At 30.4% G+C, this 15,933-nt stretch overlaps 1 protein-coding gene across 2 annotated transcripts; it reads right to left on the bottom strand.

The window, feature by feature from the left end:
* Positions 1 to 381: 381 nt before the first annotated feature.
* Positions 382 to 8,079, bottom strand: LOC145798802 (uncharacterized). 2 transcript variants are annotated; one of them, XM_082887810.1, is made up of 8 exons: positions 7,348 to 8,079; positions 3,316 to 3,478; positions 2,992 to 3,227; positions 2,646 to 2,867; positions 1,698 to 1,790; positions 1,518 to 1,622; positions 1,035 to 1,411; positions 382 to 574 (listed from the first exon to the last, which is right to left on the bottom strand). In XM_082887810.1, coding segments are annotated over exons 1-8 (1,668 nt in total). In that variant the 5' UTR covers positions 7,819 to 8,079; the 3' UTR covers positions 382 to 573. The 2 variants fall into 2 exon arrangements, with proteins under 2 accessions (XP_082743936.1, XP_082743937.1); XM_082887811.1 differs by lacking the exon at positions 7,348 to 8,079 and adding an exon at positions 3,591 to 5,975.
* Positions 8,080 to 15,933: the final 7,854 nt, after the last annotated feature.

Genomic DNA, 15,933 nt, shown 5'->3' with positions numbered 1-15,933 from the left:
CAAATTCATCATTAAAAATGATGAAATAATGTCAAAAAAAATTCGTCACACATTGAGGGTAATAGTGACAAAATGTGACAATATTTTTTGTCATGACAAATTCATTTAGCGACGAAATAAAGAATTTATGACAAAATTAATCATCCACCTAAGCCAAACAAGAGACAAAAAAACCTTCTTTAGGGATGAAAAATTTTGTCAATAATTTCATAATATTTTTTTTTACATTATATACCTATTTTATCAAAATCTAAATTTTAGTTCAACAAATATGACCCTGTTCATGTTGAAACCTTTTGAATATAATAATTCCATCACAACTTAACCTAACCTATTATCAACACATTTACGAATTAACAAAATGAAAATATACATTCATCATTACAAAAAATTTCATCCTGATATAATAAAATAGTGAAATATCCACAAAATATCCAAAAGTTATAACTTGTTCAATTCCACCAAAAATCCAACAATAACTAGTATAACTGTATGTGTATCCTTATCAAACAAAAATGAACATTCAAACAAATTACATCATTGTTGCACGTCAAAAATGCCACCCCAATCCAATCTGCAAAAAAATAAATTAAAAGTTTTAGTAATAAATCAATTATACAAAAGATTAAAAACATTAGTAACTCATCAATTTACAATTAGATCAATTATACAATTTATCCCTGTAACAGACTTTTTTTTAGATTATGAGAACAAAAAATTAATTTTAAGGCTAATTCACAAATGGTGCATCCCATTAATGTGCCGTAAGTTCATACAACTTATATTGGTCCCTCCTAAGGTGTTTCTATTGGTTCTTGTACAAATCTGTAATTGTGTGATAATTTAGCATTTCGATAGCCTTTTTTCAAGCTTTAAGTATAGAGAAAAAAATATATTTTTTAGACTAATTCACAATTTATACATCATGTGCACCTGTACAAATTGGATGTCATATGCATGTTTCCATTACTTCCTAATTCTTCAAACATGTATTCTTTTATAAAATTTGTTATATTAAAGTTAATATACTTTACCAAGAAGTATGTCCACTTGTGGATGAGTTCCCTCCACTTCCAAAGTGTCCAGTGAATCCTTTGGTCCTCAAAAAGTTGACAACATCAGCCATTATCTCCCCTTGCTTCTTCTTACCCTCTTTAAGATCTTCTATTTTATTGTTCTGCATTTGTATTTGTTCCTTTTGTGTCTCTATTTGCATCTCAAGGCGCTTCACGTAATCATTTGTTTCAGCATATATGGTAGTGGCTCTCTTAATAGAGGATGAAGGTCTCATGCCAAGTCCCTTCACATAGCCAGACCTTGGCTTTAGGACTTTGATTGATAGCTCTTCTGCAGTCAAAGGGGTTGATCCTGAATATGAGAGGTGATCAGCCTGTGTCTGTATCATATTTTCCTATCAAATATAAAAAAAAAAATTAAATAATTATTAGAAAATTAAATAAGATTACAACAAATAGTATTCTAAAATTTTGTTAATAAAAATTGCAATATATACTCACATAATTACACTGAGCTTGAGATGAGATCCACTCATGTGTTTTCTCATTATAGTGAGTTTCCTTGTACAACTCTGCTAGATCAGGTAGCATCTTCTTTTCTCGTGCCTAATTCGATAGACCAAATATTCAATAAATAAAGATAAGAATCTAATATAATTCTGAAAGTGCAAGGATACTTACCAGTTTTTCTACTCTAACAGGGATTGACCTAGAACCACACCTATGTTTTGTATACATCCTTTCTCTATTCGCGATGTTGGCCTTTGATTGTTCCTATAAGGAAGAATGACCAATATAACAATGAAATGTATCATTAGTAAGACAAATATGTTGGCTTTTGATTGTTCCTGTAAGGAATAATGAACCAATATAACAATGAAATGTATCACTAGTAAAACAAATTTAATGGTTGATAATAAAGAAATTGCATTGTTCCTCTCTATCATTTTCCTATATATCATTTCAACTTAAAAGATATTTCAAATTATTCACTAGTTTCATTCAATTCTGTGAAAAATAGATTAGAGGACTTATTGAGATTTCATCATAAGATGGTTTTGCTGGGTGAAAAAAGAAAAACGAGTAATTTACACCGTTCACAAATAGGGGGTATATAAGCATGGGCAAGATAGATTGTGAAAAAATCCATTTACATTTCACAAGATATGGAACAATTACTGATACCAAACTCATAACCCTTTCTTTCTTCCGCAACTCTATCAAATCTAAAGTTCTGTCTCAATACCCTATATTAGTTACTTAGCTAGTTGCTTACCATTATCATGAAACTTCAGACCAAACCCAAGAACAACCAGAAAATTAATACAATCATAGAAACTGAAATCTTAGTTCTTTATTCTATGATGTGAAAGATGCACTTTAAGGAACCATAAATTAATCTCCTATTATGCGAGCCTTCCAATCCATGTTTAATAGTTTCCCTTTCTCATTTTTCCACTTATTTGGTTTTTATTATGTTCCACTTACATGCCTAGAAGATAAAGGGAAAAGAATACATATGGAATTTCACAGCAAATTGATTGTGTTCTTTCTAGTTGTTTTAGAATCTCTCCCTATTCTAATCAAATTCTTTCTTCGCTAATATAATAAAAAAGATGAAAATGTTACCAGAAATTCTTTAGTGTTCCACTTTTTATCAATAAGATCTATCCACTTGGTAGGATCGACATTCTTCGGTGGGTGGTTTCTTGCGTACTCCTCCCCTTTAGCCTCCTTCAGCTCCATGAATTGTTTGTGCAGCCTATAGGTATGGTTACTCAATCTCCGACCAAATTTTGTGTTCATTGCCTTCTCTATATCAACAGGGTCTCCTTGTAAATCAAATTGATCCTGCAAAAAATAGATAAGTCATAGATAATTCTTATAAAAAATAAAATAATTACAATAAATAATTAAGATTTCTAACCTATTATAAAAATGAGTAAAATCTCCTATAAGTAGACAACGAACTTACATTCAAGCGTTGAAACATTGCCTCCTTAACGGAGGCATCAACATACTTCCACCTACGAACACTTGGATCTGGTAAACAAGTTCGCACTTCTACACCAATCTTTGAGGCTAGTTTTGAGGCATAGTCCCCTACCGGTGCACGAAATTCTGGAGGGATAGGCACACTAAGCTTTCCATCTCTATCAACAAGGCCTTGAACCTCTTTGCCTCGGGTCGGGCCACGAGCACGCTTAGCAGCTGATATTGTGAAACCATAATATTGAAATAGTATGTGAACAAATTTAATTAAGATCTCAAATCAATGTAAATAAAGAGTGTGTCTTACCAATAGTATTACCAGCAGTCACCTCAAGTTGAGGCTCCACATTGAGAGGTGGTGGCAGATTGCTAGTCACCTCAGGACGTGAAGAGGTATCCCCCTCTTCTAATGCGTGGGTCAATGCCTCATGATGAGATTGTAAATGGGCTCTCGATGGTATCTCTAACAGCTGAATAACATAATAAAATATGAATATATGTACAAACATATACATGTCTATGTGTGTATGAATTGAAAGTAACAAGAAAGAATATATTTCACAATGCATAAATGTATAGTACCTCATGCTCAAACGAATCATAGGATTCAGTGTCACTGCCATCTTCAGCCTCTGACGGTCGATAATCATCGTCATTTTCCTCAATTGGTATTTGTTTTTCCTTCCTCAATTTCTTATGTTGAACCGTAGCCTTCAAACAAGTTGTTATATTCTTCACTCCTAGAGCATTCATTCTCTCACGGTTTTTATTAATATTCTTCATTCTTTGTTTCTCATAGTTCGTTACCTTTTTAGTTGCGGTACTTGGTTTGGTCAATTGCTTTTTTGTAGCGTCCATTTTGCCCAACTATAAAGCATAATTGAACATTTTTTTGGTGGATACGCATAATTGAACATTAGATGTAAAGAAAAGATAATTATATATTTCTATACATAAAGCATAAAGCAACAACAATCTCAACAACTGGATATGTCATATAGGCTCTAAATCATTGAAATATGGCTAGAGTGATATGGATGATTTTTGTTTTTACCATTTACTTATCATAGAACAAATTAATTACAAAGCCATCAGACACACAATATGACCAATCAATGATAAACCTACATAACAGTGGATGAACCCCACAACTGAAATTCAAATACATTAATTAAGAACAATGTTCATATAGAAAGTGCAAAATAACTACAAATCCTAGTCTACATCAAGATCCATATCGTAATCCACATCAGGTTCGTCGCACTCTTCATTTTGTTTGTCAGCTCTATTCTCTATCATTGTTTCATCAGATGACCTAACCCTTGTAACAACTTCTGCTTCAACACCATCTCTATAACATTGAACATTAGGGCCGATGTCAATTGGAACAACATTGGTAATATTTTCTTGTTGGAACACATCGTTTTTTTCTGGTTCATGTAATGATTCTCCGTCACCTACCTCTGGTACATCAAAGACACCCCTATGTTGCACTCGTTGAACGACTTGCCAAGGTTGTCCCCATTTGGTATCATTTAGGTAAAAGACTTGCTTAGCCTGGCTAGGCAAGATGAAAGGGTCGTGTTGATACCACCGACTTGTGACATCAATACTTGTGCAATAATCATCGGTTCGCAATGTTCTACTTCGACCTGTGTTTCCTGTGTTGTACCATTCACACTGGAACAATACAACTTTGTTATGACACATGTACTCCAATTCCCAAACATTGCACAAGTGACCATAAAATTCATGCGTCACTCCCTCATGATCCCCTTCCGTAAGCACACCACTATTCTGACTCTTACGGCGATTGTCTACTTCTCTTGTACGAAACCATACGCCATTGATTATGCAACCTGAGTACTCTTTTACTAGCAAATTTGGGCCATTTGCTAATGACCATAAATCATTGGTTGCTTCTGGTGACTTTTCTTCTCTCAATATATTTATCTACATTCACATATAACGTACATTAAGATAGTAAAAATAAATTAATAAATGATCAAATCTTATACAAATTTTTAATCATGTCTTAAATTGAAAATGCCTTACCCGCTCTTTGAACCACTTGGGAAACTCTTGTTGTTGTATACGGGTTATGCCTTGGTCAGATGGAGTCCGTAATAGATTTTTGTGTATCCTACTCAAAAGAATGTGATTATTATGCACTGCTAACTACATTAACAAAGCTAAGAATACACATATTTAAATGAAAAACATACTCTAGATACTTCTCTATCTCGGGGCTATTGTTCAACAAGAACCAATGAGCCATATCACGATATTCTTGTGACATATCAGCATCCCTTGTGATTAGGCCAATAGGACGGGCAATTTCTGTGAATACAGTTAACCCTTTGCGACGTTCGCCACAATCTTGATTTCGTTCGGGTCGATTATGCACTGTTTCGATCCCATCAACATACATTGAACAAAAAGTAATGCACTCTTTGACAATGTAAGCCTCTGCGATTGAACCTTCTGGTCGAGCTCGGTTTGTAACAAACTTTTTTAAAGCTCCGAGAAACCTTGAAAAGAGAATTAGTTAAGAGCAAGGTTACACATGCAACATATAATTACGAACCTTTCAATTTAACAATTACCTTTCAATCCGGTACATCCATCGATATTGCACCGGTCCTCCAAGAATAGCCTCACGCGGCAAGGGAACGGCCAAGTGAACCATCACATCAAAGAAGGCTGGAGGAAAGATCTTTTCAAGCTTGCATAATATGTGTACTATACGTTCCTCTAATTTCTCAAGTTCATTACGGCGCAATGTCCTTGAGCACAAATCCTGGAAAAAGCTACCTAACTCAAATAGTGTTTTACTAATCTCTTTGTCTACGAAACCACGCATCCCAATTGGAAGAATCCGTTGTATGAGTACATGGCAGTCATGACTTTTCAAGCCTGTTAATTTACCATTTCTCGCATTCACTGATCTTGATATGTTTGCAGCATAGCCATCCGGATACTTCACTGATTTTAAGAATTCAAAGAAACCCTCCCTCTCTTCAGGGGTCAATGAAAAGATTGCCCTAGGTTTGACATAAGTTCCATCAGGACGACGTGTTAACCACAACTCTTTCCTTATACCCATATCTTCCAAGTCCATCCGTGCTTTGTCGGTGTCTTTGTTCTTTCCATCAATGCCTAACATAGTTCCAAAGGTATTTTCACTAAAATTCTTCTCGACGTGCATAACATCATTGTTGTGTCGAAGCTTCTGTTTCTTCCAGTATGGTAACTCATACAAGATGCTTACCTTTGTTCAATTTGGTGCCTGACGGAGTCTTTTCTTATTTCTTGGATGTTTCCCATATGTGACACCTGTCACTCTGTCCAATTGCTCTAATATCTTTTCCACTGGTAACTTTAAAGATCTCTTTCGCTTCTCATGCTTACCATTGTAAGCCTTACTCTTTCGCCTTTCGGGGTGGTTTTGAGGCAAGTAGCATCGATGGTTAATGTATGCAGTCTTACCTTTCAAGGATTGAAAATATGGTTCATCATTGCAAGTGTAGCAAGAATAATGACCATTTGTTCTCCACCCAGATATGTCACCAAATGCGGGCCAATCGTGTATAGTCCACATCAAAGCTGCACACATCTGGAAAGACTCACTAGTTACGGCATCGTAAGATAATGCACCATTTTTCCACAACTCATTCAACTCATCCACCAGAGGTCTCATGTAGACATCAATATCGATCCCTGGTTGTGATTCTCCAGGAATAAGTAGTGACATCATAAGAAAGGGATCTTTCATAACCAACCAAGGTGGCAAGTTATAAGGAATGAGTACTACAGGCCATAAACTATACGAGTTGCTCATGTTCCCGAAAGGATTGAATCCATCAACAGCCAACCCTAGCCTCACATTTCAAGGCTCCAAGGCAAACTGAGGATGTTACACATCAAATTCCTTACATTCATCACTATCGGCGGGATGTCTCAATACTCCGTCATCTATACGTTTCTCCTTGTGCCATCTCATGTCCTCAGCAGTCTTTCTTAACATGTACAATCTTTTCAACCTTGGTGTTAATGGGAAGTACTGCAACACCTTATGGGGAATCTTCTTACCCTTGCCACGATTGATCTTGTATCTGGATGCCTTACATTTTGGACATTTATCTAACCTTGCATTTTCCTTCCAAAAGAGTACGCAATCATTTATACAAGCATCAATTAACTCATATGACAAGCCCAAATCACGAAGTATTTTCTTAGCTTCGTAAAATGACTTTGGAACCAAATTATCTTTTGGTAAAAGTTTTGTTAAAAACTCCAATAGTGTGTTAACCGACTTATTGCTCCAGTGGTTTGTTACCTTCATATTAAGCAGCTCGATGACAAACTTCAACAGAGTGTAGTTTGTGCAACCTAAGTACACCTCACGTTTGGCATCATTCAATAGTTTATCAAACGTTTGTAGTTCCTCATTCTGGGGTGCATCGTTGGGTTCTCCTCTTATTCGATCTTCCACTAAGGCATCAATACCACCTAAAACCTCATCTTCATCAATTGCCATTTCATGATGAGCCTCATTTGATACACGTGGTTCCCCGTGCTCATGCCAAATAGTGTACGTTTGCATAATCCCATATTGAAGCAAATGAATTTGCACATTTCGAAGATTTTGGGAATAATAGTTCACATAGTTCAAACATGGGCACGGAATTTTACCTTCCTGGTCAACTACTGCCATTGCAAATTTGATAAATGATGTCACCCCATCAATAAATGGCTGACTTATCCTTCCATCAGGTGTCTTACCCAATGCAATCCAACTCTTGTCCATGTCTGATCACAAATGAAAGATCAAGTTTTTTTATGTCATAAAACGCATCATGTGTACTATTAACCTATTCCATTTAGGAATGCACAATGTGTATCATAGAAAGAAAATCATATTACGTTGTCTATCTCTAATCTTTCCTTAGTTCTCCAAGTATATAACATATGTGTTGGACTTTTCAAAGAATTTTTTTATGCTTGTTTTTAATGCATTAAAGTGTTATTATGAGGGTAAGACTTGGGAGAAATTAATAAATGCTAAGATTTTTTTTTTAAAATCAAAAAATCAGAAAATTTAGATTGGGAGATTGGAGCTCCCACAAAGTTTGAGGCTAAAAACCCCCTTTTGCTTAATATATAGTATAGATATAGATAGCATATCACCCGTGCTATGCACGGGTTGTATTTACAATTATCTATATATGTGAATTGTGATTTTTAAATGTCTTTTTTTTTTTTTAAATGTCTTCTTTTTTTTTCATTTTTATATTATATTAAAGTTTAATATTTTGATAACAATCATATGTGCTGGACTTTCCAATGAATTAAATATCTTCTTTTTTATATTATATTAAAGTTTAATATTTTGATAATAATCATATGTGTTGGACTTTCCAAGGAATTAAATATCTTCTTTTTTTATATTATATTAAAGTTTAATATTTTGATAATAATCATATGTGTTGGACTTTTTAAGGAATTTTTTTTATATTTATTCTTAATGCATTAAAGTGTTATTATGAGGGATAATAATCATATGTGTTGGGACTTTTCAAGGAATTCATATGTGTTGGACTTTTCAAGGAATTTTTTTATGCTTGTTCTTAATGCATTAATGCGTTATTATGAGGGTAAAGCTTGAGGGTTGGGAGAAGTTAATAAATACTAAGGTTTTATTTTTAAAAAAATCAAAAAATCAGGAAATTTAAATAGGGATACTAGAGCTCCCACAAAACTTATGGGTTAGAGATAGATATAAATAAATACATAGATATAGATATAGATATCTATATTTGTTTTAATTTTTTTTTAATATACAAATTATTTGTTTTGGAAAAGGTACTGCAGTAATTATGAGAGAAATCAAAATGTCTTGTGGGTTATAGATAGACATAGATAAAGATATTTATATTTGTTTTAAAATACAAATTATTTGTTTTGGAAAAGGTACTGCAGTAATTATGAGAGAAGTCAAAAAGTCTTATGGGTTAAGAGAAGTTAATAAATGCTGAGATAAATTTTTTTTTTTAAAACAAAAAATTAGAAAATTAGGATTGCCATATTGAAGCTTCCACAGGCCTTGGGGGTTAAAAACCCCATTTTGCTTAATGTATAGTATAGTATAGATAGATAGATATATCTTTTTATTTTTATTTTTGTGTGGTTTCTATTCGGGTATTTTTTTTTCAATTTATTTAAGATGGAGTTGTGAGTATCTTTTTTTTTTTAATTTAATTTATCTGTGGTTTCCTTTTGTTTTTAATTATTATTATTTGGGTAAGTTATGATGTGAATTAGATATGTGATAGACATGTGAGTTTTATTGATTTAAAGTTCATTTAGATAAACTTTAAAGATTTTTTTTTTTTAGTTTTATAGTTTTTTTTTGTTATGTTATAATATAATATATAAAATATAGGTAGATATATACAACTTTAATAAAAAATATTATCTGATTTTTTGGGGAAGAGAAAATGAATGTAAGTTTTAATATTTTTTTTTGAAAATTTGTGAGAGAGATTAGGAGGGAGAGATTATGAAATATTTTTGTTATTAAATAAATAAATCAGTCAATAGTTTTTTTTAATCTATTTTGTAAATTAAAAATCAATAATTTTGGAAATTTGATTAATTTGTCTCATTAAGTGATTTAAAATTTTGATAGATATACATAAAAAAAATACATAATTATATTATTAAATCATAATTCAAATTTAGATGTTATATCTTTTTGAGATCTATAGCTAAATTCTTATATATATTTTTTTATTTTTGTGTGTAACCATAGTGTATGGGAGAAATTGAAAAGGGTGTTGCAATAATTATAAGAGAAGCCAAAAGAGATTGTGGGTTGGGAGAAGTCAATAAATGCTAAGGTTGGGTTGGGAGAAGTCAATAAATGCTGAGGTTTTTTTTTTTAAATCAAAAAATTAGAAAATTAGGATTAGGGGATTGAAGCTCCCACAGGCCTTGGGGTTAAAAACCCCCTTTTGCTTAATATATAGTATAGATATATAGGTACCAAATGTTTGAAAAAATTCCTGAACCAGTATGACATCATGTTCTTATAAGATCAATCTAGGTTGTATAATTTATGTGCTAAATATTTGTCCTGTGTGTACTAATAAAAGGGGCACATGTATCTTCTCATTTTATACCATAAACAGAGGACTTCGAAATTTACATTAGATCTCTGCTTGTTTCCTGTGAAAATCTTTCAAAACAATCCCAACCCAGAATTCCTGCACCTCTCAAACTTCCACGAATCAAACCCCTACATTTTTCCAATGCTTTAATGCTAAATTTTGGGTTTTTCTTTGGTTTTGTTGTTATTTTTACCAAAATCAATGGCTTCTTTTAAGCAAGTACCCAAATTATTTTTCTTCTTTATCAAACCGAGCCATAATTTCTACAGGCTTCTTTAGTAACTCTAAGTTCAAACCAAGCCATGGAATTATTTATCTTCACTTTGACTTGTACACTAACAACCACATGTTCTCTACCTTTTGTCGTCTTCCATGGTAATTTTCTAATTTTTCTCTATATTTTGACATCATTTTTTATTATGTAGTCATTAGCTAGCTACTTTGTCCTTTGTTAGTGCTCTGCTCTCACTATGCTCAATTTGGTTCAATTAATTTATTGTTTGATGTTTAAGTGCTTTTACCAAGTTGGTTTGTGGAATGTAACAGTTTGGTTGTTTTGGATTGTGGCTTTATGAAATTTTCTATACCCTTATTTGCTGTGCTAAAAGATTAAATTTTTAGGACTATTACCGTTAATACGAATACGGAAATTGCTTTCAAGTCACTACTTAATTCATGACCTGTTTGGTAATGTTGTGTGTTTAAGGTTGGTTGGTTGTTCTCAAATTTTGTCTTCCTTAAGTTAGTATTTTTGTTATTTTTGTCATTCTTTAAAGAAAAAAAGTCACACCCATAATGTGATTTCTATGAATTTCCTCTATTAAACTTTAAATAAATAACACATGTTTCTTTTTTCAAGAAGTGTGTATATACAGGCCATTGAATTATGTAGTCTTTTCTTTTTCAGGTCAGTTTGAATTATGCAGTCTAAATTGTTCTTGATTATGATAGTGGGTGATCTCATCCTGGAACCATAATTCTAAATCGCGGTATCGGGTAACGTAACGGTATCGATCGCGGAGTATCAGTATCGGTAGTATCGACCGGTACGTATCGGGTATCAGGCGTCGCGGCTGTGAAATTTCAAAAATCATTAGCAATCCATCTAAAACTCAATTTTATGCATTTTTTGCCTCTTTTAGCCTTAATTTATCACATTTTAATCAAAATTTTGATATGTAGACTCTAATTTAGTTAGTAATAACAGTTTTCAATTAATAAATATTGTAATTTTAATTTAGTTAGTAATAATAATGCATTTAAAATAAAAATAAAAAATCTAAAATATTAAACTTCTTTACTTAACAATTAAACCTCTTTAAAAAAAATCTGACAGATTAAACCTCTATAAAAAAATCTGATATAAAAATAATCTGAAATAAAAAGATTTGACAGATTAAAAAATTTAAAATAATAAAAAAAATCTGAAATAAAAAATTTGACAGATTAAATCTCTTTAAATAATATATATAAAGATATATATATATATTGAGCATATGTGCATTTAAAATATATATAAAAAAATATTTTTATATATAAAAAATTATATATTCTATACCGATAATATATATATATATAATATATAAAATTATGAGAGAATAACTTAAAACAAAACAGAGCATCACATATTATAAACAAAACAAACCAAACCGTTGACTTAAAACAAAACACAGGATAATATATATATGCCGATTATATATATGTATATATATAAAAACAAAACAAAAATCATGACTTAAAACAAATCATATATATATATATATATGTATATATATAAAAACAAAACAAACCGCTGGCTTCTCCAGCCAAAAGAAAAACAAAAACAGAGCATCAGGTGGTGAACATCTTCACAAAAGTTATCATTGCAGAGGGTTCACAAAAGTTATCATTGCAGAGGGTTCACAAAAGAAAAACAAAAACAAACTGGTGTATATATATATGCCGATTAATATCTTGAAATTTTCATTACACATCTTCAATGTGTTTCTATAAATATATAAATTATCATTGCAGAGGGTTCACAAAAGTTCACAAAAGCAAAAGTTCAGGTGGTGAACAAGCAGAGGGTTCATCCCTCACTACACTAACACCACACATATCATCAATGATCAAAGGTGTGACTTCAGGTGGTGAACAAGCAGAATGGTGAACAATGAATATACAAACTCTACAAGCAGAATGAAATAGATATGAAGCAGAATGAAAAAACAAAATTGCAGATTCATTGTACATGTTGATAAACCAAAAAACTCTACAATGAACAATGAACAAGCAGAATGAAAGGGTACCGTGAGAGCCTCTTCCAGTCAGATTGTGGAAGAATGCTTCAGCAAAGAGCTGGTCCCTCAGCCGTGGGTTGCAACCGTAAGAACACCAGAGGAAGAGCAGAGGAAGTTTGATGGTCTTGAAGATCACAGCCTTTCAACTTGATGGTCTTGACACAGCCTTTCAACTTCTCAGCCGATCCCTCACAATTGTTTTTTGAGGAATTTTTTTTTGGCCTACAAATTTTCAACTTCTCAGCCTTTCATCTTCTCAGCTTTCAATGTGTTTAAGTTAGATATTCTTATTCTTTATTTTAATTTCTTTAATTGACAATTGAAATTATAAAATAAAAAAAACAAAATCCACCATGTTTGGTAAGTACTAAAAAAGTTATGTTTTGTTCTTTTGTGAAAAAAAAAATTATATTAAAAAATATTATTGTTCAAGTCCTTATAGTTTAGAAGGACATAATTGTTTTTTATAAAATTTAAAACCAAAAAAAAGAAAAAAATTTAATAGCGATTAATAATTTGAACACGTGTATTTAAAATAACTTATATTTAGACCAATAATATTATGATACATTATTATGACACATGTGAATATTGATCTCATTCTAATTGTAGTAATATATTTTGAAGAAGAATTTAAATTTAAAATTTTATTTTATAATTTAATAAAGGATGCAAAATTTTATCACAGTTAAATTTTTTATGCAAATTATGAAAACAAAAAAGATTGAAATTTAAAATTTAAGTCTCACAATTTTATCACAATTTATTTATTATTTTTTAATTTATCACAAATTTATTCATGTAACTTTAAACCTCCCTTACTAGAATTGCAAACTTAGGTGAGCTCAACCTAAGTAACTTGAGTCGAGCTTAAAATTTTTTAAAGATTGAATAACATAGTTTTTAATTAAGTGAGAACCTATGCAGAAATTCAAAAATTCAAATTAAATTTGAGTGGATTTGGGCAGAACCACCAAATAACTTGAGCAACCAAAACGAAATTATATATATAAATATATGAATTATTTGCTAATTTATTTTTTAAAATAATAAATTAGATTAATTAAAAATTTAGTATTAACGAATAAAAGAAAAAGCAATATACTTGAGATTTCCAATAGAATTTTTATTGAAAATATACCTTTTAGAAAGGGATCATCGAATAAAAGGTTGTTTGGGAAGTGTCATATTAGCTCACTTTTTTTTTTATAATCTTTTTATCTTTTTTTGGTGACATCACATCTCTACTTTTCTACGCAGCATTTCGTAAAAAGTAAAAAAAAAATATATACTTAATTATCTTTTTGGGTCACATTATATCTCTACTTTTCTATACATATTTTCATAAAAAGTAAAAAAGTATGCTTATTTGACACTTCCCAAACTGCCACTAAGTTGATGTTAAAAAAATTTACTTTTTATAATGGCATACATAATTTAAATATGATTTTTTAGAAATTCTTTTTAATTTAAAATTACAACAAAATATTAAATAGAATAAAAACAAATTTCTTACAAAATAAAAATATTTGAATAAAAAAAGGTAAGGAGGAAATTTAATAATTTGAACACATGTATTTAACACAAATTATGTTTAGACCAATAATATTATGACACATGTAAATATTGAACTCATTCTAATCGTAGTAATATAATTTGAAGAAGAATTCACATTTGAAATTTTATTTTATAATTTAATAAAGGATTCAAAATTTAAGGAATGGATATTGATCTCATTCCAATTATAGTAACATAATTTAAGTAAAAATCCAAATTTGAAATTTTATTTTCAAAATATAAAATTAATTTATAAACCAATCATATTATAACACGTATTAACAAAAAATTAAACAAAATGAAAAAAAAAATGAAAAAAAAGAATTACAACTTTCAACCTTAATGAAAATGACAATATTTTGAAATTATAATAGTATATAGATAAATCATGGAATCTATACTATATATTAAGCAAAAGGGGATTTTTAACCCCAAGGCCTGTGGGAGCTCCAATCTCCTAATCCTAATTTTCTAATTTTTTGATTAAAAAAAAAAAAACCTCAGCATTTATTGACTTCTCCCAGTCCAACCTCAGCATTTATTGACTTTTCCTAACCCACAATCCCTTTTGACTTCTCTCATAATTATTGCAACACCCTTTTCAATTGCTTCCATACACTATGGTTACACACAAAAATAAAAAAAAAGATATATAGATCTCAAAAAGATATAATATCTAAATTTGAATTATGATTTAATAATATAATTATGTATTTTTTTTTATTTATATCCATCAAAATTTTAAATCACTTATGAGATAAGTCAAAAAGTCTTGTGGGTTGAGAGAAATTAATAAATACTGAGGTTTTTTTTTTTTTAAAAAAAACAAAAAATTAGAAAATTAGGATTGGCATATTGGAGCTCCCACAGGCCTTGGGGGTTAGAAACCCCCTTTTGTTTAATATATAGTATAGATATATATAGATTTAATAAGAATTTATATTTGTTTTAGATATTTTTTTAATATACAAATTATTTTTTAATTTTTTTTATAAAAATAATTTAACAATCCCATCACTAGCCATAGTGTATAGGAGAAGTTGAAAAAGGGTGTAGGAGTAGGTATGAGAGAAGTCAAAAAGTGGCTTGGGAGAAGTCAATAAATGCTGAGCTCTTTTTTTTTTTTAAATCAAAATTTTAAAAAATTAAGATTGGGATATTGGAGCTCCCACAAGGCTTGTAAGTTAAAAACTCCATTTTTCTTATATAATACTAGCCCATCACCCGTGCTATGCACGAGATAATTATAGATATTTATATTTGTTTTAGATTTTTTTTTAATATATAAATTATGTTTTTTAATATTTTTTATAAAAATAATTTAACAATTTGATCACTAGCCATAATATACATGAGAAGTTGAAAATGGTACTGCAGTAACTATACACGAATTGTATCTATAATTATTTGTATGAGGGGATTTTAAATGCTGATCAGGAACTTTAATAAAAAATATTATCTGATTTTTTGGAGAAGAGAAAAGGAATGCAAGTTTTAATATTTTTTTTTTGAAAATTTGGGAGAAAGATTAGGAGGGAGAGATTATGAAATATTTTGGTTATTAAATAAATAAATCAGTCAATAGTTTTTTAAATTTATTTTGTAAATTAAAAATAAATAAATCAGTCAATAGTTTTTTTTTAATGTATTTTGTAAATTAAAAATCAATAATTTTGAAAAATTGATTAATTTGTCCCATTAAGTGATTTAAAATTTTGATAGATATACATAAAAAAAAAAATACTTATTCTTAATGCATTAAAGTGTTATTATAAGGGTAAGGCTTGGGAGTTGTGAGAAATTAATAGATGCTAAGGTTTATTTTTTTAAATCAAAAAATCAAGAAATTTAGATTGGGATATTGGAACTCCCACAAAACTTGTGGGTTAGAGATAGATATAAATAAAAAGATAGATA

The sequence above is a fragment of the Camellia sinensis genome, chromosome 9 (assembly GCF_055761805.1).
Source record: "Camellia sinensis isolate YWXY chromosome 9, ASM5576180v1, whole genome shotgun sequence".
NCBI lineage: Eukaryota > Viridiplantae > Streptophyta > Magnoliopsida > Ericales > Theaceae > Camellia > Camellia sinensis.
The sequence above is the reverse complement of the archived record's forward strand: the minus strand, read 5'-3'. Positions and strand labels throughout refer to the sequence as shown.